Source organism: Trichoderma aggressivum, assembly GCF_033847375.1.
Source record: "Trichoderma aggressivum f. europaeum strain CBS 100526 chromosome Unknown scaffold_018, whole genome shotgun sequence".
Lineage (NCBI taxonomy): Eukaryota > Fungi > Ascomycota > Sordariomycetes > Hypocreales > Hypocreaceae > Trichoderma > Trichoderma aggressivum.
Window position 1 is genome coordinate 179,337 of NW_026946384.1, and position 27,382 is coordinate 206,718.

Here is a 27,382-nt window from a genome sequence, read left to right on the forward strand (position 1 = left end):
TGTCGAATAGATGTTGGCACATGCCAACAGTGAATCTTCCACCATAATGGACAGCATGGAACGTGTCATTCGCAAGTGTCACGCCAGAAAGTAACTATACGAGAGATTGCCATGCGAGGCAACTCCAACATTAACCCAGACAGCAAATACCTTACTGTCATGTGGCTAAGGAAAGAAACATCTTACATACTCATTCTTCTTGGCAGAAAGATTGAGGCAAAAAGAAATTGACAACTTGAGCACAATTTCGGGGGCCGTAATGAGATCTCTTGAACCTCCTAGGCTGCTGTATTTGCAATGTTTGCTGGATGATACTTCTGATCACCAAAAATGTTAGGTTTTAATTACGTGCTGCACCCGTGCTCCATGCAGGGACACTTCATCTCCAGCGAATGGATCCAACCCAAACATGTTCATTCACAGCTAGGTGGCCACAGCACATTGGTTTGTTTGATATCCACTACGATTCGTCCAGTACCCTTGATTCTACAGGCTGTCTAAGCTTATCACTGGAACGGCCCGGATCGTCGCCTTGGCAGGTGTAAATCTCAGGCTAAGTTGAAGATCACCCGTAGCTCAGTCACTTCAATAGGGTAGATGGAATACGCATATATACCTAGCTAGAGAAAGAAAAATACCGTAGCTAGTTTGGAAAGAAGTAGAACCCCTTTACCTAAATCCATGTATATCCATCCAATTTCCTCTCAGTGTCCTAGCAAATACGGACTAACTGCCTGGTTGCATTGCGCCATTTGCAGGGTTGGAGGACAAACAAGGTGCACATTCCGACAAGAATTAGACCTCAGTCTAGATTCCCATACTAAGTCCTAATCACTGCGGCATTATATCTTAATCGTCGAGTGCTTCGTCCATATCCGCTGCTGCAATGACCACCCAAGTACTACATACTTGGCATTGAGGCAGCCAGTTGCGCGCTAGTGTTTCCATTCAGCTGTTACCAACGACAACCAACAACGCGCAGAATCAAGTTGGCAAAGGCGAGATTGCTTACAAGAAGTCATAGCACCAACTATCTGAAGCAATTTACTCGTAGATGCATCTTCACCAGCAAAGGCAAAAGGGTGAGGCAAACAAACAAGCCGCGCTTCATTCAAGCCCCTCTAATCTGCCTAAAGCTCATCATGATCACATCATCAAAGTAAGCAGAAAAAAGAAGAAGAAGAAAAACCACATAGCTTAAAAAAATAATGGAGTGAGGCAGTGCGCGATATTCCTCATGGGTCGATAGTTCATGCAAGAAAAGAGATTCCTGTAGTCAATAGTCAACAAGCCAAGGCCATGACCGAGTTTCCAAATCCAGAATAACGTTTCATCACTTGCCCAATCCATCCACAATGTATTCCAAAGATCTATTTTTATGACCTAAAACTTTCCATCCTGCCAAGCGAAATAGGCATCTACGCTCGCCCTCTCTCTCTCTCTCTCTCTCTCTCTCGGTAATAAACTCCCCTTCCACGCAAATTCCCATCGAGCAAAGATTTTCCATTACGCACGCCTGCGCCGAAAACTTCCTAAACCCAGGAAGGAAAGTCATTGTGCAAAGGGAAACGCATCAATTTAAACTCAGGGTTGACATCCCCGTTGCCGCGAATCCCACATCATCCAATGGCATCGCCGTGCCTGGCAGGTCATTAACCTAAACAGGCAAAAGACAAGGCCCGAACAGGGATTCCCTCTTCTAATCTATTCGACAGTATCCTCGAGGCAAATCAGCTCCCCATCTCCCGGGCCCGTTGTCTTATGGCATGTTTCCATCAAGGGAACAGAAAAAGAAAAAGAGAAAAAAAAGGAGGTGTTTGTTTTCCCGTGCTTTGAAGGGTCCTGTCTGTGCATAAAGAAATAACCCCGTTGGTGACTGTCGTGAAATAATGTCTCCGGCATGAATTTGTCTTCTCAGCCAACCCGGCAAAGGAGGTTTGCGCAAAAACGCATCTCACTCAACACCCCCCCGTCCCAACACATCCGAGAACTCGCAGCCACGAAACAAGCATATGTTGTTACAGGCAGTAGAATCTGTCACATTCCGACTTTGATCGATGTCGCTGATGCATGCCATGGACTAGTGAGCACTAAGGCAAGCAACTCCATAATGTTGTCCTTGGCCAAGGAGCAGAGGGCGTAAGGTGATCTTCATCTTCGTTGTCTCCGATGTAGTCGTTTCATCGAGTAAAGAAGAAGAAGAAAATGTATATAAGAGCAGCTCAGTTCCTCTTCGTGAATCAATTTTGAAACACCATCATCAAGCAACAAGAACAACTCCCCACTGCTTCTTGACGAGAACAAGACCATCCTTCGAAACAAGCAAAGCTCATCCCTTCAAAAATGCCTTCCCTCAGCAACCTCGTCAGCCTCGCTGCTGCCGCCGCCGTCTCCGTCTCGGCCGCCGTCCTCCCTCGTGATGGCACCGTTTCCATCACCCCCCACGAGCAATACTCGTCTTCTGTCGGCGTCCTCGGCTGCCTCATCAACACCAACCGTGTTGCCTACTGGCCCAGCTCCGTTGACTGCAACAACATCTGCGTCAAGCTCACGTACAAGGGCCAAAGCATCAACGTCCTTAAGATCGATCAATCCGGCGGAGCCTACGACATCTCCTACGATGCCTGGAACCAGCTCCTCTACGGCAAGCCTGCCACCCAGGAGCCCCACGTGGGCGGTGGTACCAGTGTCCAGTGGCAGTACGTCGACAACAGCCAATGCAACAGCCTCCTTCACAACGGAAAGCTGCCCCTGTCTGCTTCCAACAGCATCAACTATGTTGCCGGCTGCCTTAACCAGCCCAACTCGTGGGTTGCCAAGAACTACGAGCTCATCAACATTCTTGATCCCGTGTGCCACTACGGAATCAATGAGGTTTGCAAGCTCAACCTCCAAGTGAGCAACCAGCCTACCTGCCCTCACACTCTTGGTGTCAATTCAGCCAGCGGACTGGTTGTCCACAACATCCAATACGGCACTGGCAAGGTTGTCGTGGCTCCCTAAGCAGTCTCCGGGTCGTATATTGTCAGCTGGCATTGAATCCACTTGATTCCTTGCTATACACCCGTCGAAGGAAAGGATGAAGGGAAGGTTTGAAAATTGCTTTGTGGTAACATGTTTTGTAATTAGCTATAAGCACTTTTCTAACTTCGATAATAAATGCACTTACTTGCTCATCTCGTATGACCTCTTTGACGTATTTCACCGGGCTGCCACGCTAACAAATCCAAGAAAGGAGCCATTGTGTAAACAAGAAGTGTATTCATCGCTAATAAGTTGTATGATTGCCAGGTTGGGGTATCTACAGTTCTATATGTCCCACGTTGAGTATATTATGCCCGCTTCATAATGCCCATTCATCAGGGTTATCATCCCGCGTAATGAACGGTTCGTCTATTCTCTTGATGGCGAAATCACTGCATAAAATACTGTCAAAATGGTCAGTTATCTGTCCTCGATAGGAAGGTGTCGATGTAACATAACGGAGAACGGAGAGACTTACCATGCTGACGCCACCAAGGCATCAAGCTCGGCCACAACGGCCTCCCGCTGTGTACCGCTCACAAGACCCTTGTGGATTTGCATCTGGAGTTCCTTGATTCGGTTTGACTTGGCAACACCCGCTTGCTCCAGCACTTTCCGTCCCATACAGTCTGAATGGAAAGAGTGCTGGCATGGGAAGACGAAGAACTGCCTGCTCAACAAGGGAAGCCCACACACGTAGCACTTCTCACCGGGTTCCACAATGGCGTATCTGTGATCCAGAGCAGCAATGTCAAGCTTGATATTCGTCGCTGTCTGCGAAGACTCGTCCATCTCTTTCTTCAAATTGTCAATGTTTCGGCTATAGTCCTCCAAAGCCTCGCAGATTTCCTCTTTGAAGTCATCGATGACTACAAAGTCGGGAAAGAATGGAATGAGATCTTCAATCTTGAGCAAGTCGCATCTCTTGAGGAACTCAATTGCCGTTTTGATGCCGTCAGATTGAGAGATGACCCTCCGAGCAACAGCTAGCCACAGTCTTTTGCGCAACTGGGGATTGGACATTGGTCTATCAGCGATAACCGCGGCCAGCTCCACCTCGTTGTGGGAGAGCGCAAGGTCGACCGCCTGAAGATATTGCTCCATGCTGGTATATATGTGAACGCACGACAGTGTGCGATGGTGGTGGATACACTGGCGCAAAGCAAAGTCGGAATCGTACCGAGGCTCGTCACCCTGTGCCTGAAGATAGGATAGCAGACCTGATTCATCCTTAGAGGGGTGCGAGGCGTAGATGGACACGAGCGTGTTGTGGACCGCCGCGTCCGTTGAGTTGAGTTGGTAAACCACGTAGTTGAGGTACCTTATAGCCTGGTTCTGGGCTGTTGCTTCACCATCAAAGCCACGGTGGTATTCTAGCAAGGCTGGAATCAATCTTCGTGGACTGAGATCTGAGTGTCTCATGAGGATGTCCACGGTATCTTGCGCAACGTGCGACATGAGCACAGTGCTGTATCGATAAAAGACTTCTGCATCTGTCTGCTTCTTTAGGACGTTGAGCGCCTCCGTCCATCTCTCTCGCTGTACCCAGTAAGATAAGACGTAATTGTAGTCATTGATGGCGTTGGCAAAGTAGAGCAGCTCTTCTTCTCTGCCGTGACTGCTAATCACATCGTACACCGTCTTGTGGTCGAGATCACTTTTATACTTGTTGACAAACTCTTGAAACTCTTTCTTTGCCGAGCTGATCAATTTTCTGGATTCTGCAGGGTTCATTTTCTCTGAGAGGTCGGCATGAGCGATGATGGCATCATCGAGGGAGTTTAGCTTGGCCATGAAGATCTCGACCAGCCAGCTCGCAATCATTATCCTTTGCATAACGGCAGATTTTTTGGTCGTGCCTAGTTTTGTGAGTAGGAAGATGCGCAGCGCATCTGGTTGGATGCTGTCAATTAATTTGAGCGCAACTTCCTCGAAAGGCTTGTTGCTCCGGCCGTAAACCATGGCGGCTTCACTCCAATGACCCTTGGTAGAAAGATAGTCTCCAAATGCGGCGGAAACCGTCTCTCTCTGGATTTGCGAGCGAGCCTGTTGGAGGGCCGGTTCAAACTGTTGCGTTTCCATCATGATTTTCCAGATGTTGCGATCCTCATCACGTACCACAATCTCAAAGATCTCTTCAGAGGTGAACAGCCAAAAGGTGTTCTTCTGAGAATCTACCGAAAATCCGATAGGCTTCTGGCCGGCGGAAAGCACATCGTGTTCTGACACCATCTCTCCGGTAAGACGATTGGTAGTAATCACACGGCCACCGACCAGGTTCACAATGTGCCATTGGGTGAGGGCAATTGCATCAATCGTTTCGGTAGAAGGTTTCCGTTTGCTCCCCGACCCTTGTGTGACGATTTGAGCTCTTGGCAGCATCTTGGATTCGGCAAAGACCTTGGAGCCAAGCGCAGAATCTGTAGGCGCATTGAGCAACTTTCCGTGATATACACCATGCGACGATAGCCATGCATATGCTCGGTCCGGCACGTCATCGTCATCGTGAGGACTGGTGTCGGGCGGGTCGGGGGACACAACGAAAGTGGAGCTCGCCCCAGACGTGACTCTTGAAAGCTCGTGGATGACAGGCTGTTCCGTTTCAAACATTCTCGTGTAGACGGAGCCGCTGCCGTCGTGGCCATGGCTGATTCTGCCAACAAGGTGGAACAGCCTGCTCTGCGTAGCAATCATGACCCTCCTCAAGTCAGTCTTTCCATGTAGGTTGTCTACCCAGAGGCCCGTGATGGGGCCATCCGGGAGCTTGTGTAGGTTCTTTAGATGCTTCATTTCCTTCCTGTAGAATTCGTTGGAGGTTTCTATGAAAGCCTCGTAGATGTTGCCGTCTACTGTACCGATAAGGATCTCTCTCGTGGAGGCGGTGGGCAGAGATGGATTCCATGCTATGCTCTCGATCAAGACGCCGGGCAATTTTGAAAGAAGCCTGGGTTGCTTAGACTGCGAATGTAGGTAGAAGTTATGACCGAGCGATGTGCAAACCAGGAGATGCGACGCCGTGGGATCGAGGAACATGCGTCGAATGATGCCGATCTCGGATGGTTTCCTCGGCAGGTCAATGTCTGTGCCAAACCATGCATATTAGCCAAAAATTCTCCTCCTTTCTCAAGCCTCATTCTCTCCCTCACCACAGCCTCCAGGTATGCTCACCGTCAATATCCTCCGGTCGATTCAGGTCGATGCGCAGAATCCTGCCACTGGTCAGGGCCAGGATGATGACATTGTTGGCAACCTGCGCGGCGGCAAAGTCGGCCGCTATGGAGAACTGCAGCTGCACTCGCTCGATCGTGAAGATTGGCAGGTCGCCGCTCTCCGGATCTGCGGCCTCGGCGGCGACAAATCCGTCGTTGGGATCAAGCGACATGGCGTCGGCGTCTCAAGCAGGCATGCTCGCGCGGGGCCGGAGCAAGGTGAAGCGGATTCGGATCCTGCTTCTGTGCTGCCAGAAGCAAAGACCAGCGCGAGTTGCTCCCACAAGCAGCGATCGGATCGGGAGACGAGAAGACGTAAGGCTGAGGTTGAAGCTCGGTTGAAGCTCGAGGCTGTGATGGCGGAGAAGAAGTCCCAACCAGGCTGCGTCAGTGACGGTTCTTTGGGCAGCTCGGCGCTTGAGCTCCAATTCGCCAGCAGAAAGCGGTGGAGGAGGGAGCTACAGATGGCGCTAAACCGTTTGTTGCGTTAGGGAGGTACGGGGGTACTTTCAGAAGTACCACCTCATGTACTCGTCCTCGTACAAACATCGTCAGTCTCATAGCGTCAATACAGGTCAATTGGTAACCCGGAATGTCCATGAGCAGATTTATAATTATGAGATTCATGTCTGTTTTTTCTGCTGTTTTCCATTGATCCATCACTATAACGCCCTTGCTATCTCAAAGTTCAACATTCCATGTAACGCTGCAAATGTTTACACGCCCGTCAAAAACGAAAATCACAGCGGTAGGGCTGCTCCTTGGTGCTGGATTTATCACCTCAAACTTGAGATTCCCTGCTCCCTAATTCCCCGCCTCCAGCTAATATACAACTTTGAGGAATCCGAGATAGAGCAGTAGAAATTACACCATAAAATAAGAGCCAAAGGATGGCCTGTTTTAAACGTTATCCAGCCGAGGAAAAGTTAAAGAAATCGGTTCATGGGCCGAAGACACCACCTCGCATCCGGCCATGGTTGTAAGAAGATATCCACTGTGGCCAATGGAAACGAGTATATTTAAAAGGGCTTGCTTTTCGTTGTGTTCATTAAAATTCGTCATTGCAAATAGCATCATGTCGCTGTCGCGCGTCCGTTCGATAACAGGAGAATTACATCTCCATTTTAGCTTTAATGCGTACCAACCAGTACGGCATCGCGCAAAGGATGAGGCTCCGCTATGTCGTCGCATGGAGGAGGCACTTCGTCTTGCCTAGACTCGGTTTCCGTAGTACCCTCCTCCTTCCGGGGCCTAAGACTGAGAGGTTCTTCTGCCGGCCAAGTGGCATCTGATTTCGGCGCTTCAAGGGGTTTCCGTGCTATGGCAATTCGAAGCTTAATAACAAGGTCTTTGGCGGAGTCGTGTCTCGATAGATTTGCAATCTCCCTAGCCACCTGCTCGCAGACGGCCTTGCACTCCTCAGGATCCCATCCAAGGCGTTCGGTGAGGAGACGCAAAGCTGATGATTCAATACCATCTATTATACCCATCAACCAGAGCTTGTCCACAGATGGTTCACCAAACACCATGGGCAGAGAATATTCCATCACTCTAACATCCACGAAGCCCGCATTCATCAGATGCAGGGCGTCTAGGTGATCCATGGACAGATTTCGGCCGGCCAGATCGGCAGCCTTGTGGATATCCTCAAACAACGTATGGATAGGAGATTCGGGCGAGAAATGGTCGGTACAAATGGTGCAGTCGAACCCTTCGAAATCAATCACCTCTATCCATCCGCCAGGCTTGAGCGAGTAGTAAGCGCAGTCGTAAACGAAACGCCAGTCGCGGAATGACCCCGCCAGATAGCGCATGTGGATCATGTCGTAATGATCTGGCGGCCTGTCCCAGTCTTCAGCATCTTCGATTTCGAAAAACACGTTGACGGGAACGCTCTCGGTCTCGGCAATGGCGGAGATGTCGGTGCCTACAACCTCGCATTCCGGAAACATCTCCGCCATCCTGATGGCCCATTCTCCGGTGCCGGTTCCAACATCGAGAATATGCGTCGGCGACTCCTCAAGCGGGGCAAGAGTCAGTTCCCCATCGAAAATGTGGAGGAAAACTTGATTGATCAAAGTCACACGCAGCTGCTCGAGCTCATCGTTTGGCATGTAATAGTCGCGACAATACCTACGGCCATGAAGCTCGCGATAGTCCAGGTCCATGGTCCAAAGGGATCGAGTTGACGCTCTGCGTATAAGAGTTAGCAGTCGTAGAGACTCGCAACAAAATACTCGCCCTAGCAGTTTATTTCCGTGACAAATAGGTATGTAGCAGGGGACAAAAGTACATTGGCCACTTACAGGTCTGAAGCTATCGCTCGCGGATCTTCCGTGACAAAATGGCCGCCACCTGATCTGTAGGTGCTCATTGCGCCACGGGGAAACTGGCTCGCTGGGTAAAGAGAGGCTACCTCGAATTTGTCATCGTCATTGTCATCGTTTTCGTCTTCGTCTTCGTCTTCGGCTTCCACATGGTCAGAGTCGCCGCCCATGTCTTCACATTCCTCCTGACTGGCCTTGATGGTTTGACCATCGTCGTCTGTACCATGGGCGCTGTGTGACTTGGAGTCATGGGGAGATGTCTTTTCCGGCTCTTGTTGACGAGTCCCCTTCCGACCTTTTCGCTTCCTTGTCACCATCTTTTGTACTGTACCCTAAAGGGCTGTGAGGGCCGGCAAGAAAGTTGCAGAGTAGTCGTTTCGAACCAGTGATATTATCGAAACTGAGCGGCCGCGAAATTTGAATTAGACAACATGATACTGGGCATCCAGTACGGGCGAAGACGTCCAAGGCGGGTCAACGAGAAAAGAGCGGTTGCATGCCCCGTCAGTATGTAGTTTCGTGCGACTAGAAGAGAATGCAAAAATGAGAAGCAAAATAAATCGAAATCCAGGCCAAAAGAACGAGCGACTGCTGCACAGACAACTGGGGAGGGGATTTGGCCGATGGACGATGAAGAGGTCCCAGAAACGAACACAACAAAAGCTGAAGCTGGAAAAGAAAGAAAAAAACGGAGAGCAAAGAGAGGATAGAAAAAGAAGAGCAACCAGCACGAGCCGCCTACAATAGAACGAGGCTCTCGAAAACACTTGCTTCACACACAAGCCTCGACGAAGAGAAAACAAAAAGCAAAGGTACATGAATGGTGCAGAGGCAAAAGACGCACGAGAGAAGCATGAAGACAAGTCGAGACACCCGCTGTTAGTCCATCAATTTCCTGAGTGGGCCAGCAGGCGAGGACCCAGCACTGTGGGCTAGCTGTGGGTTCGGCGGGCACAGCGGGTTGAGATGGCCCGGAGCGCGCCACGGAGGGGTCTTCCAGGGCGCTAGGGCGCTAGCAAGAATGCTCAGTGGCTGCTAGCAGCACGCCTACGCCTACGAGCACACTAGGCACGGCTGTGATCCACGAAGCCGGCCAGGGGAGCGGCGCGTGTCATATCCGCCAGCCAGCAATGGATGGATGCATCGGATGAGATCCTGGTGCTGCGGCGCGTGGACACTGGATACCACCGATTCAAGGTTCTTTTACGAGTTGATCCATCCAGGGCTGTAGAATACAAATGGCCAACCATCGATATCAAACGTAGCAGTGACACCCAGGCCTGGAGTTTAGAACACGAGCGTGAGGTAGGTTAGTATGATATAGATATGTAAGTACGGATACCGATGTTGATTTCACTGAGGTGAATCAATCAATACATAAGGTATTGATCAATGAGCTCGCCAAGGTGCTGACAGTTTAGTACTCGTACATGTAGGTAGCTACCAAGAATCGCGGGGGGGGGAGTTCATCTCATCCATCTCATCCAATCTTTTCTCGTCTCCTCTCATTGTTTCGTTTTTCGAAACCAAGAGCAAAGACGGAAAAGGAAAGGAATCGATGACATTTCAAAAAAGAAACAAAACAAGGTAAAAGGGTACAAGGTAAAAAAAGAACCCTTGGACAAAACTAAACAAGAGGATGGAAGCTTAAAAAAAAAAAAAAAAAAAAAAAAAGGTCCGGCCCAGTCTCTCTTCTCGGGCTTCGCTTGGTTGGCGGCGTGGTGGCCAGAATTCCAACGTTCTGGGCGCTTTCTGGTGGAAACTGCTAGTATAGCAGCACAACTCTGTTTGATTAGCTGCGCCACATTTGCGGACATGGCGCGGCCACTTTGGGAACGGCAGGGCTAGGGTTCAAACATGCAACTTGACAGCTTCATTCATTCCCAGCTTGCTGCCTACTCCTCCATGTACGAGCATTGACGTTGCAGTACTGACACTTTCCCAATTGATGGCAGTGATCACGACCAGATCAAAGCAGCATTATTCAGCATTAGGAATGGATTTGCCATCCGTTCGCCCGCGGCGGCTGACATTCGGAATTCATACCCAGTGCTTTGAGCCATGAGAGAGTTGCACCGCAATCAGCTTCCCGCGCTGCATGGTGAGATGAACACCTCAGCACGTCGCCATCCCCCTGCTCGCCCCGTCAAATGGCAACGCAGCAATGCATCTGCAAAACGAACCGGGAACAGGGCACTGGGCTTACCAACATGCCACACACCCGCAGCCGACGGCCAACGGGCTTCGACCCGGAAAAAGAGAGGCCAGCACGCAGGCGAATCAGCATCCCCAAGACCCTGCTTGCTTGCATCAAATTGTTTGCCTGCTTGTTGGCATCCATACCTGCCTACCGGAGCATTGCATGTACAGTATGCAATCGTGCATGTACAGTACAGAGGTGGCTCTCTTCTGAGGGCAGCTGGTACAGATCAGATCACAGGCGTGGAGGAAAGCAACCCGAAGTGCTGGGCTCATCGTCTACGAACCGCATCTCCAAACCACCAAAGGCCGGCAACCATCATCTTACGTGTATTTTGCACGGCCATCTCACACCCACCACCGTCCGTCAGCGACAACGACCCGACAGCTTGGGCCCATTGGCGTCAAGGAATGGCCTGGCAGCAGTCCGTGCCGCTCCAAAGACGCCCAATACGGGGTTACATCTTGGTTTCAGGAGCCATACCGAGTCTGTGCATATGCCTACAAGTCATGCTTGTGCGGACGCCGGTACCTAGTAATAGCCGGTCCGGTAGCAGGTGTATGAGTATGAGCACGAGTTATAGCTCCCATCTTCAATGTTTGCTCTCCACTCTTTTCCAGTTTCGCCAGCCCTTGGCCACCTTGACAACCGCAACATGGACGGTCAGATCTCGAGAAAGCCCACTGAAGATATCTCAATCGATTCCACAGCTATAGGCCAAACTGAATCAGTTGTCAACAGCCACTCGATACTGGCCAGTTGCGCGATATGAGCAACATCCAGTCGTTGCAGCATTCACAACACGGCCACGCACACAACAGTCTCTTCTCCACCATCAGCACCAGCTCTCAGCCTAAAGCTCCCCGGTTGTGCAAAGGCTTTACACTGTAAGCGACAAGGCCCGCTGCCCTCGCTTACTCGCGCCGCACCTGCAGCACTCTTACTGCAAGTATGTATTACCCATACTAACTCTCCATCCAACACAAGACTGGGGACCGTGCCATCCCGCTGGGACGCTCGTGACGGAGTGTTGCTTCCATGCGATATTATCTGTGATGCCATACTCAGTAAAACCCCCAATGCGGAACCAGCCTTGAAAGATTGAGGCGATTTGTCCTGCGTGTGTTGCAGGTAGCGACAGCCAAAGATGCTCTTGACCCATAGCTAACCACAGATACTTTATAGATGCAAATCAACAGATCCAGGTCGCTCTACCTCGTACCTTGTATGAACAACAGTAACATCGCTGTTTGAACAAATACAAGAATAACATTTGCTTGATACCAGGCGATCGCCCCCCCCGCCCCTCCATCGACGGCTCCGAGCTCCGCGGCGCCATTACGAGAATAAAGACGAATTAATAGTCCAGTCTGAGTCTAGCCACTCGGACATTTTGCTTTACACGGCTGGTGCTAAAGGGCATAATGTGAGCGGGTAGGCTTCCGCTGCGCCCTTGACCCGTTCGCCAAAGCAACCTCTTTTTGGGTGACACCTGGGAAGCGCGGGTAACCCAAATGCGCATCATCTCTGTATATGTCAGCAGCTTGTCATGACAGGAAACCTTGTGCCTGCACGCTTACTCGGACCGGAATTGCCCACCAGGCCAGGCAGGGCTGCCATGCGACAATCCGCGACAGCGGACGACGGGAAACGTGGGAGTTGGGCGCCATTTGCATCCACTTCTCGGTCAAAGAAGGGGGCCGTCGCATGAGGCACGCGATGCAAGTGCATGCAAAAAGCTTATTTTAAGACCTGGAGCGCCTTGGGGCCTTTCAAAAACCATCCGGGATGCCGTATAGAGGGCCTACTGCGGCCCGGTCAAGCAAATTACATGCGGTACTACGCTGTCATCTCCAAATGGCGCACATATGCTGGAATTCGTTCCGGACTGACAAATTCAATAAATGGCAAAGAGAAAATCGAAATGCGGTCATTAAAGCGCGTGCGACGGAGCTTCATCATACGAAAATCATAACTTCTTCGGGATGAGCAGCAACATTATGCGATCCCCCTCGTCAATAAACATACACAAAGTTCGGATTCTCCTTGTCCGTCATGTCCACAAACGCCGTGGCGTTCAACTCGCCAGCGATGAGCTCTCCCCGGTCCTCCATCTCCGCTCGCAGCTTCTCTTTCCGCTTGTTCTCCCAGATAAAGGCATATCGGAAGACGAAGAAGAGCGCGAGCTCAATGCAGTTGGCAACAAGGAGAGAGCCAATGCCCAGGTGGTATGAGGGTGCCTGGTTGGCTTTGTAGAAGAAGGGGCCGGCGATATTGCCGATGCAGGCGCCGAACCAGATCATGCCGGAGACAATCATCTTCTTGGACTGGCCACCGGTGTTGGATGTGATGAGAGAAAGCGAAATGACGAATGATGCTTGGTATGAACCGGTGAGGTAACTAATCGGAATCGCAGGTTAGATCGGTGACATGAAAGATAAGTCAACAGGATGGACTTACAAGCAAATTAATCTTCCAACGTATGCATCTTCGGGAGCAAGCAGGAATCCAAGAGCACCTGCAATTGTCGGCAACATGAACAGAGCGCAGACGAGCGTACGACAGTTGTTTGGCATAAACTTGTTTGCCAGAGCACCCAGCCCAATCCAAATCACCACCAGCACGCCCTGCGGAATGCCCAGCAGAGCCGTATGCAGCGTGTCGAAATGTAGCCCCTTGATGACAAGGGTAGAAAAGTTGGAAATGCCGCCGTTTGGAATGTTGGACACGAAGCCGAGCAGGGTGAAGAGCCAGGTCTTGTAGTCCAGGTACGCCTCCTTGATCTGCTTCCAGTTGATCCTGTTCTGCTCCACGCCGGTCTGGTTGCGCCTCATGCGGGCAATCATGATGAGCTTCTCGTCGTGGCTAAAGCCCCAGATGGTTCGGGGCGAGTTGGGGAGGCAGATGAAGAGGCAGACTCCCCAAGCGGCGCAAAAGGCACCGACAATGATGAATTCGTAGCGCCATGAGGGCAGGGAGCTCTTGATTTGGCCAATGCCGTATCCTGCAGGCCGTCAAACACACGTCAGCAAATCGTCTACACGCCATTCAACAGCATCCTGTATCCCAACATCCTCTTCACATCAAACAAGTTCGTCACTTACCAATAAGGCCACCGCCCGCAACACCAATTCCATTAAACGCATACCAAGCTGAAATGCGTGATGGCTGCTCCGCTCTGGTATAATACATCGACGTGATGAGCATAAACGCCGGGTCCGCAATCGCTTCAAACGCTCCCGACAAGATTCGGAGGGCAAGCAATCCCCCAAGATTCTTCACTGCCGCCTGGCACATGAGGAGGGCACCCCACATGAAAATGTTAAAGGCAAGATAGTACGCAGGCGGGCTGCGCTGCATAATAAGGTTGGAGGGGATGGCCCAGATCAGCCATCCAAAGTAGAAGCTGCTGGAGAGCCATGAATAGTCGTCTCCCACAAGCTTCAGGTCGTCTTTGATGCCAAAGATGGCGGCGTATGAGAGAGTGGTTTTGTCCACATACTAAAGGCCACGGTTAATCCCCCCGTCCATCATAACCAAATGGCCGCTTTCGGAGGAAAATCTCACATAAAAGAAGTAGCAAATGCCTAGCAGGGGCAAGATGCGCATATCCAGTTTCCGCAACACGCGCTTCTCGTCAGCTTGGTCGATGGCCTCGTCGTTGGGATACCGCTCCATGGCCTCGAGGTACATCTCATGCACCGGGCGGTCAGTGACCGCGGCCACGACCGTCTTGAGATCCTTCTCGACATGTTCAACGTCGTCCAAATCCTTTACAGGAGGAGGGGGGGGATAGGCAGCCTCGTTTGACTCAGTGGCCATGATTTCGGATATCTCTATTAAAAGTCGAGGCCGCTGCACAGAAGGATCGGCGTAGTATCACAGAAACCCACAGGATCGACTCTCGGGGATGGGCTCCCCCGTTTATATATCACAAAAGCTGCATCCCAGACCACCACTCCTGCATCATCCCCTCATCCTCATCATGCAACACAACCCGAGAACCGAGCATCACTACCGGGCTAGTCAGCACGGTTCTGTGGGGGAAAGGAAAAGTCGGCGAGTTGGAGCTAAACGCGTACGAGGGCTCCGTGTGTGGGGGAAGAAGCCCGAGGAGGCGAATACCATCGAATCCCCTCGCCAAACGTGGGGTCTTCCCCAGAGTCCCTACTTCCTGGGGAGAAGCGGCCGTCTCTGATTCGCTCCGTCGGCAATTCAGTCCTTGGTGGCGTCGACATGGCGCTTTCATATCCGGTTTACTCCCACCACGCTTGGCACCGCTAAACCGCGCCTTTGACGGGCTTCGTTCTGTTCAATACCTAGCCAAAACGTTTACCCGCTTTCTTCGAGCAAGTAAGAGAAAGCAATTCGTGGAAAATGGGCCTTGCAAGGTATTGATTGTTCCATATTTTCTCCGGTGGCGCTCAATGGTTTCCCCCATTAACGGCAACTTTGTTCTGGCTAGCTCCAGCTTTATATATGGCCTTGCTCGCCTTCTCGTCGGACAGGTGCCGATAGAAGGCGTTTTTGAACACTATCCACAGAGGAACCGCCATGCGGCTCAGGTGGTGTTTTTTGCGACGCCGCGCTCCCCCCCATCATGACTCGTATTTTTTGCTTTTGCTGCTTCTCTCATGTGACGCACGTGGGAATTCCCACGACCGGAAATCGGATTCGATTGCTCCTCAGCTCCTCTTTTTTAACGATTTTTTGGGGGGGCCGCAGAGGTGGTATTCGAGGCTGGGGTAGGAGAGATCAGTTGACAAAATAACTTGTTGCGGGGGAAGAGAGGTTGGGGTAAGAGATAACTGGACTATATACGATGTTTTTCACTGGGTGCCTTGTGGACGCGATATGGGTTCACAGAGGCCATTGTGGAATACCATACCCTCTTCATCTCGAATACGACCCTTGATAACGACAGTAATTATCATCGCAAATACGGTACGGAACGCATCTACTTGACCGCTTCAGTTTTACGGAACATGATCGGAATAGAGCAGGAGAAGAAAAACATTGATCAAGGTGCAAGCCGAGTTTGGTTACAGAAAAACGACTACAACGTCTAGCGCCAGTCTATTCTTGGTAGTCATTCATAAGATCTAAATCATGTACTTCATGACAGCAGATGCAAAAGAAAAGAAACAAAGGTATAGTCGCTGAATCCCCGTCACTTTTTGTCCGTCTATTGGGCATACCGCGTTAGCTTCTCGAGCTTCGTCTTGAAAAGGAAAAAAAACCGCAAATCGAACTCATCCATATCGAAGGGTTTATCGAGTAGAGGCACTCCAAGCTCGTCCAAGTGGCGTATGCGCAAGACCGCTAAGAAGAAAACGCTTCACACGTTGCCCCAGGCTCCTAGCGTCCAGTTGGTATGATGGCCTCCGCTGCCGCGAATAAAGCCTCCTGCGCCCATGCTCTGCCGTTGCTGCGCCTTGACGTCGATTTCATTCGGACGCGACGCGCCATAAGCACCCTGCTGCAGCCACAACTCGCGGTCCACCGTGGCCATGGCGGGAATCTTGAGCTGGGAAACTAAGCTTGCTCCAGCCCACGGTCCAAGAGAGTGAAGAGTGCGGAATTCGCCTTGCATTTGCGAAATCTGCGGCCGATGGCGTGCCACCTTTGCCTCGATGGGATCCGCGATATCCGACTGTGAAGCTATCGAGCTTGGCCGTGAGGACTCTTGTTCTTCTCCAAGGTCAGACGCAGTCGCTGTTGAGCTGACCGATCTAGCTATGCTCGCCCTTCGATCAGAAAATTGGCTGTTTCGTGACTCTTCCACGTGCTTTCCAGAGACGTTGGCCCACCCTTTTCGCTTCACCATGCTTGTGACTTCTTCCATGATGCGCCCCTTGATGCCTAGAATGTTGGAGCAGCCACCCGTGAAGATTATGCGAGGCATGCAGACGGCCCTCACATCCATTGGTAGCTGTAGCAGATGGCGATAGATGAGCAGATGGACGGGGAAATCCTCGTCATCAAATGCGCCATGTGCAATTGACAGATCAAAGAATGTATCGTCGCACACATCAGCAATCTTATCAAATGGCACTTCAAGCGTCCTAGGTGGATCGATGGACCTCAGCGGGATGCTTGCCACACTGTTTTGCAGAGAATGTTCGGGCTCGGGTTCCGACTCGTCCTGCTCCTCCACCGTGTCCAACTGCTGTGACTGTCGTTGAGCCGGCTTCTGTGCCTGAGGTGACTTGGATGCCGGCGGCCGGCACCACATCAGGCGGCACATGATATCCTCGCACTCGGCAAAGCTGATGACTCGGGCGCCTCCGTCTTCCTCCTCCTTGTCAGTCAAGATTTTGTGAAGAAGCCTGTACAGGAGGTTGTTGAGATATCTCCCTCCTCTTATGGTACGCGTGCATTTGACCTCCCGGTACTCATAGACACTGGTGACTACCGTCTCGGCCCAGCCCATGTCTATGACCAGTCCTGAGCGGATTCCAGCCGCCACTACAGACATGACAGCCGAGGACATGAGAGAGATCATTGGTGTTTGAAAGCCCTTGAAAAAGAGGTCCAGCACAGTGGACAAGATTGGGATTGGCACCCCAGAGTCAAGAACGAGGCCTGCTCGCCTTGGCCGAGAGTCAATCAGCAAACACCTAGGTGGAGTGTCAGGTCAGCATGAGCGTTTCTCACTGTAGCGCAGCCAAAGCATACCTCCCAAACGCATCTCTGAGCAGACGGTCCAGCTTGTCATAAACAAGCCCAAGATCGACCTCTCTCAGGTCATACCGCCATAGCTCATAATCCTTATCCCCCGACTGAAGGTCGACATCGCCAGCCGGCTGCCAATCCCTGAAATCGCCTGCCCGTCGCTGGTCCTTGGGCCCACACGTGAGCACCGCCTTGGGCTGGTTGTCCCCCGCGAATCCGGCCCGGACAAACCGTGAGCCTATCTGGATAATCAGAAAGTCGTCATCGGCCCTGATGGTGGCCGGCGAGCCGTAAGTATTGGAGATTGTTCGCGGCGGCGTATGTGGCTCTTGGAGGATCGGGGCTGAGCGGATGCTGGCGACGCTACGATGAGCCAGCGTCGGCCCCGGGCCAGAGGACATGGCAGATGCCCTTCAGCGGCCCTTCAGTGGCCCTTCAGTAGCCGTGGGCGATGTTGAAACAGAGAGTTGAGGCTCTACGTGCGGCGAGTTACGGCTGCTTGGGCCTCCTGTTCGTGGTCACTGAGCGAATCACGATGCCTGGAATCACACATCCAGTGGATGGAATTCAATGGCTCTCTTACAAGTTAGAGTGTCTGAGTCTGTCCTATGAAAATAGGCGGGTGTTGTTAGCGCCGATCCACCGATATCGATAACGCACCCCGGCCGAGCCCAATGTTTTTCTGCTTCTGTCGTCACGGCTTCAGCAAGTAAAGTAAACATTGCTGCTACATCTCCATCTCCATCATCCAGCTTTTCTCAGCTCACCCCATGACAGGACCAAGGGCGGGAGCTGCTAGAGGGCATCAATGGGAATCAAAGGGTGAGTGTTTTTTATTTTTCTTTTCTTCTTCTTTTTTCCCCCTTCCTTATCCAACTCTTCCGCAGTTGCTTGATAGAAAAGCTCACTCACTCTCTGTGCAGGATATATCGAGAGCTAGGCCCCGGCACGAGGATCTCCCTGTCCAAGCTTGCATCCGACAGCTTCGTGGAGCACAGCCGGCCCTATCGCCTCGCCATTGACATTGCTATCTGGCAGTTCCAGAACCAGGCTGCTCGTGGTAAGTTTGCCAAACCTCAAAATAACCAGCCTCGTGCAACTTTCCGTCTGACTTGTTCGTGAAAACAGGCGGCACCAACCCCGCGATCCGAACCCTGTTCTACCGACTCGTCCGTCTTCTAGGCACGCCAATCCAGCCAATTTTCGTCTTCGATGGCCCTAATAAACCAAAGTTCAAACGTAATAGGCGATCCGGCCGGGGCGATGGATTCGCAGCGGTGCACGCAAAGAGGCTCATCCGGCTCTTTGGGTTCGTAGTTCACGATGCGCCGGGCGAGGCCGAGGCCGAATGTGCCTTTCTACAAAAGAACGGCATCGTCGATGCTGTACTGAGTGAAGACGTGGACACAATCATGTTTGGATGCACACGAACGCTTCGGAACTGGTCGGCCGAGGGCAAGAACGGAAAGCCAACACACGTCTCCATGTACGACGTCAAAGACTTGAACATGGCCAGCCTTGGTCTCGATCGAGAGGGAATGGTCTTGGTGGCCCTTATGAGTGGCGGCGACTATATCCCGGAGGGAGTGCCTGGCTGCGGGCCAAAGGTTGCGTGTGAAGCTGCCAAGGCTGGCTTTGGAAAGTCTCTGTGTCAACTTCGAGCCTCAGACACTGAAGGTCTACGCCAGTGGAAAAAGTCATTGACGCACGAGCTTCAAACCAATGAAAGCAAATATTTCCGCACTCGTCACAAGGCCCTAGTCATTCCGGAGGATTTCCCCAACGTAGAGGTGCTTCGCTATTACACCCATCCGGTGGTGTCTCCAGAATCCACGCTGGAAGTGGTCAGGCAGAGGCTAAACGAAACCAGGGAAATCCAGTTGGATGGTCTAAGAGAATTCTCTAGGGAGACATTTAATTGGGATTTCCGCATCGGTGCCATCAAATTCATCCGTGTGCTCAGCGAGGGCTTGTTTGTGAATCGCATGTACCAGGACGGCGTTAACGGAGACTCTTTTGTGAAGAAGATATCAAGCCGTCGGAACCATTTCAGCACAGACAACACGTCCGAACTACGACTCGCCTATATCCCCGAAGAAATCGTGCCCATCGATCTATCAAATGAAGTGGAGGAGGAAATCACATATGCTCGGAGCGGCCTAGCTCTCAATAGCGACGACGAGTTTGCAACAGCTCCAGACAACCTTGAGGACACCGGTGGCGGAAAGACGTTTGATATTACAAAACCAGAACTCACCTGGGTTCTAGAAGAGGTGGCCAGGAGGTTTGCGCCAAGAGCTGTCCAGGCTTGGGAGGAGGGCAAGCAGGCAAAGTCAACCAAAAAGAAGGCAGCAACATCGAAGACGAAAAAGGCTGGCGCGATGCCTCATGGGGCTCTCGACAGCTTTGTTCGCATCACCAAGGCAGTGGAAACACAGGGGAAAGCTACTAGCAGCGATGCCTCTGACTCGAACAAGGACGACAACGAGGTGGATGTGCTCAGTGGATCGGAAGAAGCTTCTCTCCCTCCTCTTCCTCGACCGAGCCAGCTACGCCGACCACAAACACCGCCATCACTACGGAAGTCCAGTAAGCAACCCGTGCCCAGCGCACCTCCTAGCCTGGATCGTTGGACAGTAACCAGCTCACCAGACTCAACTAGACGTCATGACGATGCAGGAGTTTTCGAGGCTATCGTCATTTCGTCCAGCCCTGCCGGCGGCGCATCGCCACCTTCACCATCTTTGCCGTCGTCGCCAACTACAACAACCACCTCTACAAGTCACGATGGCGAGATGCCCAGGTCAATACGGTCGATTCTTGCGGCGGGTGCTTCGTCGCGGGTGAGAAGCGAGCACGATACATCAACCTCTTCGATTACGAAACCAAAGCAAAAGACATTGTCCCATCACAAGACCTCTCAGGGAGCAACAAGGCTGAGACAGATGTCAATGGACATGTTTACACAACAACTTGCTCCGTCAGGAACGAGTCGTTCCGGTTCATCCAAAAGCAGCAAGGGTAGCATATACAACCCAAACTCTAGCCGAGAGGACGTTGCTACACGCGCAATGACCAAGGAAGTCGAGGTTATACCATCCAGCAGTCCCGAAGCACCACGCACATCTCGCGCTACTGTGAGCAAACAATGGACTCGCGTTCCTCCGCCACGGCGCGATGGCAGTCCCCTTCCCGGTCCCGCTTCGGGCAAGAAAATATATGTCCCCAACGGGGCCGGCTTCTTCAAGGAGATTGAAGTTGGCGAGGACGAGTATGAAGAGAGAATCTCGCGGGAAGTGCAGTCGTTTCAGGCCCGCGGCATCAAAGCTGGCGTTACTAGATGGAGTGATGTGTCGTTTATCGACCTGACGGGGGGGGATGAAGCTACGAACAGCTAATACGGCATTATATGATCTAGGATACCACTGGCGGTGTTATATTTCTTCGGTATGGATATGAGGGGTGGTTATTGCACATGTCACACGACGGAGTCGATGTTTTGAACCAGTCTTGTAATCACCCAACGAAAGTCACCTTCACTGGTTCTTAAGCATTCAGTTTCTTTTGAATACCTTTTTATTATATCAATCTATGAGCTTATGTTCCTAGCTCCCCATTAATCCCATTGTGCACCTGCACGTAGCCATGCTGTATTTTTAAATGCCCCATTCCTCCAATGATCGCCAATGTGAAATAAATAATTGGCCTTGAATCTTCATTAAGCTCAACCCACCAAGGATCCCTCCGTATCCGAGAGTAATTCTTCTCGTGGACTCGAAATATCTCCCCTCTCCCCTCCTGCTTCAAGTCCTGGTTCACCATTCCCTGCTTCGTCGCGGCCGGGTTTGTGGTGGTGCATGTAGCATCAGCCTGTAATTGATGCTTCTTTGTGGCATAACAGTAGGCCCATCACTTTTCCCATGTTTCCATCCATCTCTCTTTGGCCAAAAGCTTCCTAATATATACATATTTCATGCCAGTTCATGAAGCCGAGAGAGGTTGGTGTACCATCCGAGGGAGACCATATATGTGGTGTGATGCCTGAGACCCTGTTGCGTATTGTGACACGGTTGTCGTGTGTGTGTGTGTGTGCAAGTACATATAACTTATACATATGTGATGATGTTGCTTCCAGTGTGCTTCGTGACGTTAGATTTCTTGCATATAGCGTCTGTTGGTCCGACCCAGCAAACAAAACCATTCAACCAATCATGCTGGGGAGCTCCTTCAAAGGAATAACCTTCCATGGCGGCGCTTTCCAAGACGACTTCACCTTTCTCATGCTCTGCAGAGCCGAGTGCATCTGCTTGGTCAAACGCACGCGCGAAAGGGCAAGGGCTTCATCGGTCATGTTCTCCTCCCAAGGCACCAAGATGAGCTCCTCCAGGCCCTTCATGCGCTGGGAAACCTGCCTCAGCATCTCCAGCGTAAATCTGGTAGCGCTCGGGAACTCGTACTTGTCGCAGGCGTGCCGGAACAAGGCCTCGTTGACGGCCAAACGACGGACACGAGCAAGCTCCGACGGCTCACACATCATCATGCACGTGTGGAACTGCGAGTCTGCGGCCATGAAGCCCTCGCGGGGGCCAAAGTACAAAATGTCGATGTCGTAGTTGAAGTAGACCAGGCCATCGCCGCGGAAGAAGCCGAGGCTGGGCTGGTACGACTTGAGAGCTTCAGTGCGGGATTCGGTGCAGACTTGGAGGTTGACCGGGATGCGAGTCGGCGATGTGCACCCGACGTACTCGGCACTGTCTGGGTTATACTTGGAGAAGGCCGTGATGTCGGCGCCGCATTGGACGGAGACGAGGCGTGGGCTGGGGAGGCTCAATTGCCAAATCTTCAAACGGAGCTCCGTCGGGAGCCTGGAGAAGGGGTGCTAGAGACGAGGAAGACGTGTTAGTCGAAGGGGTCCTTTGCTTGTGAGAGGAAGATGGGATGAGGGGGGAGGGGGGAGCAAGCAGAAGCTATTGGACATACAAATTTGTCGGGCTGCTGCTTTGCGGGTTTCTTGGAGAGCCTTTGGGAGGCAATGAAGTTCAAGAGGCCGAAGATGGGGATGCCTGGCGACCTGGTCTTGCGAGCAGGGGAAGAGGCGCGAGAGCGCGACGAAGTTGATCGAAGCCGCATGTTTCTGCGTAGTTGGTGGAGGAAGATGTGATGGATGTGGATGTGCCCGAGTTGGATAGACGTCGATGTGCTCGAGTTTGATGGATGTCGATGTGCCCGAGTTGGATGAGAGGGGATGTGCGTGACTCTATATAGAAGAAGCAACCAAAGGCAAAGACGACTTATTAGAATGCCCCAGATCCAAGAGCCGGGAGTGATGCAACAACCGGAAGACCCTTGACACGGCAGAGCAAGGAACCTCCCGTGCCTGTCAAGCTTGTGCCGAGATCGTGTAAAAGGCCCAGCAAGGTACGAGCACGTTCGACCTGCACCAGAGCGAGGGAAAATAAGGTTCGTGTGGCGTCAAGGATGAAGCTGCTCTCGAGCTCTGTAGGGAGTAGCGTCGTGCCCAATGTAGGTTGAAGTAGGAGATACTCGTAGGTGGCACCGCGTGTGGATATCCCGCGTAGATGATGTGCTGGGGAGGGGGGAGTTTGATGAGAGATGAGGCACGAACGACCAGGGAACTGCAAGACACAGAGAGGTAGCGGGTACTTGGAGCACCGGCTACTCAAAGAGGGAGCTTGACGTATAGAAGACGGGCCAACGATGTCAAGGGCGTGGGTCAGAAAGGGGTGTTTATGTATAGATGTGAGGAGCAGGTCTGAGCTTGGGGGGGAGAAGAGAGAGCAAGATTCAACGGGACAAGCTCCAATGAGCAACGACAGATCGATCAGTGATGCGAATGGCAGCAGCAGGACGAGGCACTCGGTGGGCTATATATGATTTTTCGGCTTGGCTCTTGATATAGTAGAACTGCAAAGGGCTCAGCTCGTCATCACAGCTGCCGTGCGAGAAAAGAAAAGAAAAGAAAGAAAACTTGGGCTGGAGCAAGGGGGCTTCACGGAACAACAGGACGAGCGTCACTTACTCACTGCAAACATAGGCTTTACAGTACGGTAGAGTAACTCTGGCCCGCACCCACCGTCGTCATCCGCGGCTCGGTGACTTGATTACGCATCTTGACAGCTCTTTTTTTTCTTTTCTTTTTCTCCCATGGCATCTCTCGGATCTCTCGTCTTCCGGCAAAGCGAGCGCAGGGGGATCTCCTCACCCCGGGCTGCATGCCGAGGCTGGGCGACCATTGATTGATTGCATCAGTCCGGGCGACTGGGGGTGGGTATCTCGGGTGTATAGAAACATTGTTTCCAGCTACTCTCCGCTCTATACAGCTACGTACGGGAAACATGTCTAGTACATACGAGGGAGGGGAACAGCGACAAGGCATGGGGGGGGGGGTGAATTGAAACAATCAATATCAAATTAATGGAAAGCTACTGTATGCACTGCGACTCTTGATAGGCTGTAGAGGAGAGTAGAGGGACGGACAGTGGTGGCATCGGGATTTGCGAAATTGGCAGCCCAGCGCAAAGCAGCACAACAGGGGCCAGGCCGCTCGATCGCCGGGACAGGTCCAAGGGTGGAGGAATCGGATTTTGCGAGCGCCCATCGAGAAGAAGGAAAAAATAAAAATAAAAAAAAGATGTGGCAATCTATTTGGTTTCCTTTTCCCACCCCCTCCTTGCCCATGGTCTCAGGCGGGCTGAAAAGGCGACCCTGGATCGGGCAAGGCGAAAGAGGCGCGACGCGGCGTGGCGGCTGCGGACAGGGTTCGTATGCAGTGCCCGGATTTGGAAAAGGTCGAAGACGAACTGAGACCTGTCAAAGGTGAGAAGAAGAAGAGGAGGAGATGGTGGTCGAGTTGGAACGATGTTTGACCGGGCAGATGGACAGAGATGGGTGTGTAAGCCCAACTACAGATGCTGCTATACTACCCTCCAGTCCCGATGGCTCCTAATACGTCACTGATGGCATCCAAACAAGTGGCGTACAGCTTGTTTTGTTATTTGATACAGTGTAGCAACATGTTTTCGTTTCACTGGACCAACAGCAGAAAGAGACGTGGAGCAGAAGCTACAAGCACGTACTGTACACATCACTTACAACCACTTAACTACGCATCACCATGTCCATCACACAACAGCAACTCCTCTTCTCCTTTTCACACATGCCCAAATCCCAAAGAGGCCTCTGGCCAATGACTTCTTCTGCCCCTTCCAGCGCATCGGCCGTGGGCTGCCAAACCTCCGAGCGGCCACAATCTGTGTCTTACTCTGTGCCTGTGCTCGTGCACTCGCGAACAGGACCAGAGCAAGACGAGCCGCCAGCCAGGGGGATGCCAAGTCCAGTGATGTGCAAAATTGCTTTGGGCCGGGTGGATCTTGGACGGCCCAAGAGTTGGTGACCCCTGCACGGCCGTGGGACTAGGACGATGGGCCGTGTGTTAGCCTCGACATGGTTTGATCTTGAAGGGGGTGGTGATGCAGCTCAAGGAAGGGTCCTTGGTAGATGACAGTACTAGACAAGGTGATGCTGTTGCTGTGCGAGTACTCGCATGTGCAAGGAGATGTTGATTGGTCTAGAGGTGTCCAAGTGAGCTCTAGAGACGTGATATTGGACAGATTTGATGTCTGGTGATTTGCGAGCAGTGAAGATCAACACCTAAGCAAAACATTGGTGCAAGCTACTTGTATAATGGACATTATCACCAACTCTAGTACCTAACCAACAGCATCAAAACAGGCTCTGCGCACCTTGATGTCCCCCCGTGGCGCTTTACGCTCGCGATACGTGCGTCCCGTGTTACCGACACGTCAAGCACTGACCGGCGAGCACAGCATCTTGCTATTGAAGCTAGCAACAAGCCCTGCTCGTCCGGTGAGACATGGGGGGGAAAAGGCAGCAATTCACGTCCACGGGCGACACATTCACACATCTACCAACAGGGCTGAGGTTCGAGGCCCTTTTGCATGACGGAGAAGGGGACAGAAAACACGTTCTTCTCGTCCGCCTGTGCCGCCATCTTCTCCGCCGTGATGCTACCTCGACACCAGGACGCGGCATCTTTGACTCTCTGACCCGACGTCAAAAGTTGTGAGACACGCATGATGGACTGACCGCTCAGGCCCTTTTTGTTCTCACCAACTTGCGCGGAATTTTAGTTTCTTTGATTTAGAGGATACGATGGGACTGGAAATCTAAAAAGGGCTAGGCCTTGTGTAATTGCGTGGTATAAAGCATGCCGTGGGATGCACATGTCAAAAAGACTTGGCGATTTTACCGTGTAAATGAAAACGACATGAATGTGTAGGCGCTGCCACACACCGAGAGAGAGAGGCAACGAACCCTCTCCGCTCTGCCTCGCTCTTGATGCTCTAGTGTACATCAACTCCATGCAAGTAATCAATATAAATGCCCCGTAGCTACAGCATCCAAATAGATTGAACAGGATGCGACGCTGGCGATGGAGCTCTCCATCTACTAGGCCAGCACGAGACTGTCAACATCAAGTATTTGGATTCTGTGCAACACCAGGCTGCATATGAGTGTCGATCACCGCCACCGTCACAAACCCCCCCAGAGGAACAGCAACGCAGTGCAAGCAGCGGTGGGCATGGACATGGACCCCGTCGTCGGCCGCTTCGACGATGGGCACGTCAAAGTCGATAAAGTCCGATGCCATGCTAAAGCTGCCTTGAGCACGTCCCTCATCCCTCCCTTACATGCGGCGGCGATCATGAGCGGCCGGTGGCTTCCTGGTGGGAGAGAGGCGGTAGCTCCCGAGAACTGAGACATGCGCGACACTTGGGCGGCTTGAGGGTTAGCGGCAGGCATTTCTCGACTACTGCTACTCATACAGGTAGGTAGTATGATGACGGGATGTTGTGATGTACGGATAGTAGTAGCGGTGGTGGTGGTGGTAGCTGTACGGGTGCATGTCTTTGATATACAAAGGGCGAGGCAATGCAAGGTTACATGAATGTTTCATGCTTTCAATCCATATTCCTCTTGAATATCGAGTAGCCAGGTGATGCGGATGAACCACCAGACCCCCTGGCAAGTGGTCATGCATCTCATTTGGAGAGCACAGCGGGCGAAAGATGATGGTACGCGAAAGAACATCTACGGTGAGACAGACGGCAGCGCAAAGCCAAAGCAGTTTAGATTTCGGGGTCCATTCCAACTCGAAATCGCCGAACAGCATAAAAGTCTCCTTTTTGCTAGCCCCTTCCAGCTTCCAGAGAGTGAAACCCCCCTCCCCCGGGCGCGGATCCGCTCTCGACGATCCGTCCCCGTCGAATCTAGTAGCATCGTGCTATCATAAAGGATAGGAAAACGTAGCGGACGCATTGGGAAAGGAGAGCGTGGACGGTCGACCTAAGCTAATGGGGACAATAAGAACAAGGTACTTGCAATATTATACTAGTATATGCCCTTCTGAAGCCGTCGTGAGTGCGTGAGATGAATCTGGTGGTGAGCTGGGGGCTCAGGTGGTTCAACGTCCTGTTCGTTCAGGGCGCCGGTCTGTAAGGATCAATCAATCCAAGGCGCAGGCATCGAGTGACATTTCAAATTCGTTTCCCACGCACCGCTTTATAAGCATCTTTGCTGCCTCCCTTTTCAGCCGCAAGGCGATGGACAAGGGGGGGCCCTTGGGGAGGAACGGTGAGCAATCAACACACGGTGGCAGCATGATCCACGCAGAGCAGCTGCCTACGTCAATAGATTCGATCCTCGTCCATCAAAGTTTTTAAGATGGGGGGTTTTTTTTTTTTCCCCAAGGCATTATTATGCCGGGTTTGATGGAGACGATGGACACGCATTCTTGCGTTGGCTTACAGACGAATACTAGGCTCTTCGTGATGGACGATACAAGCGAGTGATGTTTGCAGTATGGGGTGCGAAGACTCCTCTGCTCTCTGTTTCCACATACCCTC

At 51.9% G+C, this 27,382-nt stretch overlaps 8 protein-coding genes across 8 annotated transcripts; 3 read left to right on the forward strand and 5 right to left on the reverse strand.

The window, feature by feature from the left end:
• Nucleotides 1–2,343: 2,343 nt before the first annotated feature.
• Triagg1_5245 (uncharacterized protein) lies at nt 2,344–3,003 on the forward strand (the record flags this gene model as incomplete). The annotated part of the gene is made up of 1 exon (XM_062899738.1): nt 2,344–3,003. The coding sequence occupies one exon, from the start codon at nt 2,344–2,346 to the stop codon at nt 3,001–3,003; it is 660 nt and encodes a 219-aa protein (XP_062755719.1).
• Nucleotides 3,004–3,343: 340 nt separating this feature from the next.
• Nucleotides 3,344–6,406, reverse strand: Triagg1_5246 (uncharacterized protein; the record flags this gene model as incomplete). The annotated part of the gene is made up of 3 exons (XM_062899739.1): nt 3,344–3,428; nt 3,503–6,104; nt 6,193–6,406. The coding sequence occupies 3 exons, from the start codon at nt 6,404–6,406 to the stop codon at nt 3,344–3,346; spliced, it is 2,901 nt and encodes a 966-aa protein (XP_062755720.1).
• A 957-nt stretch (nt 6,407–7,363) lies between these two features.
• Triagg1_5247 (uncharacterized protein) lies at nt 7,364–8,877 on the reverse strand (the record flags this gene model as incomplete). The annotated part of the gene is made up of 2 exons (XM_062899740.1): nt 7,364–8,426; nt 8,540–8,877. 2 exons carry the CDS (start codon nt 8,875–8,877, stop codon nt 7,364–7,366), a joined length of 1,401 nt encoding a protein of 466 aa, XP_062755721.1.
• Nucleotides 8,878–12,172: 3,295 nt separating this feature from the next.
• On the reverse strand, nt 12,173–14,582 carry Triagg1_5248 (uncharacterized protein; the record flags this gene model as incomplete). The annotated part of the gene is made up of 5 exons (XM_062899741.1): nt 12,173–12,287; nt 12,789–13,160; nt 13,221–13,764; nt 13,865–14,261; nt 14,328–14,582. The coding sequence occupies 5 exons, from the start codon at nt 14,580–14,582 to the stop codon at nt 12,173–12,175; spliced, it is 1,683 nt and encodes a 560-aa protein (XP_062755722.1).
• Nucleotides 14,583–16,098: 1,516 nt separating this feature from the next.
• Nucleotides 16,099–17,836, reverse strand: Triagg1_5249 (uncharacterized protein; the record flags this gene model as incomplete). The annotated part of the gene is made up of 2 exons (XM_062899743.1): nt 16,099–17,380; nt 17,439–17,836. 2 exons carry the CDS (start codon nt 17,834–17,836, stop codon nt 16,099–16,101), a joined length of 1,680 nt encoding a protein of 559 aa, XP_062755723.1.
• A 407-nt stretch (nt 17,837–18,243) lies between these two features.
• Nucleotides 18,244–20,833, forward strand: Triagg1_5250 (uncharacterized protein; the record flags this gene model as incomplete). The annotated part of the gene is made up of 3 exons (XM_062899744.1): nt 18,244–18,257; nt 18,359–18,495; nt 18,564–20,833. 3 exons carry the CDS (start codon nt 18,244–18,246, stop codon nt 20,831–20,833), a joined length of 2,421 nt encoding a protein of 806 aa, XP_062755724.1.
• An 803-nt stretch (nt 20,834–21,636) lies between these two features.
• On the reverse strand, nt 21,637–22,565 carry Triagg1_5251 (uncharacterized protein; the record flags this gene model as incomplete). The annotated part of the gene is made up of 2 exons (XM_062899745.1): nt 21,637–22,314; nt 22,416–22,565. 2 exons carry the CDS (start codon nt 22,563–22,565, stop codon nt 21,637–21,639), a joined length of 828 nt encoding a protein of 275 aa, XP_062755725.1.
• Nucleotides 22,566–25,986: 3,421 nt separating this feature from the next.
• Nucleotides 25,987–26,235, forward strand: Triagg1_5252 (uncharacterized protein; the record flags this gene model as incomplete). The annotated part of the gene is made up of 1 exon (XM_062899746.1): nt 25,987–26,235. One exon carries the CDS (start codon nt 25,987–25,989, stop codon nt 26,233–26,235), a length of 249 nt encoding a protein of 82 aa, XP_062755726.1.
• Between the last annotated feature and the right edge of the window lie 1,147 nt (nt 26,236–27,382).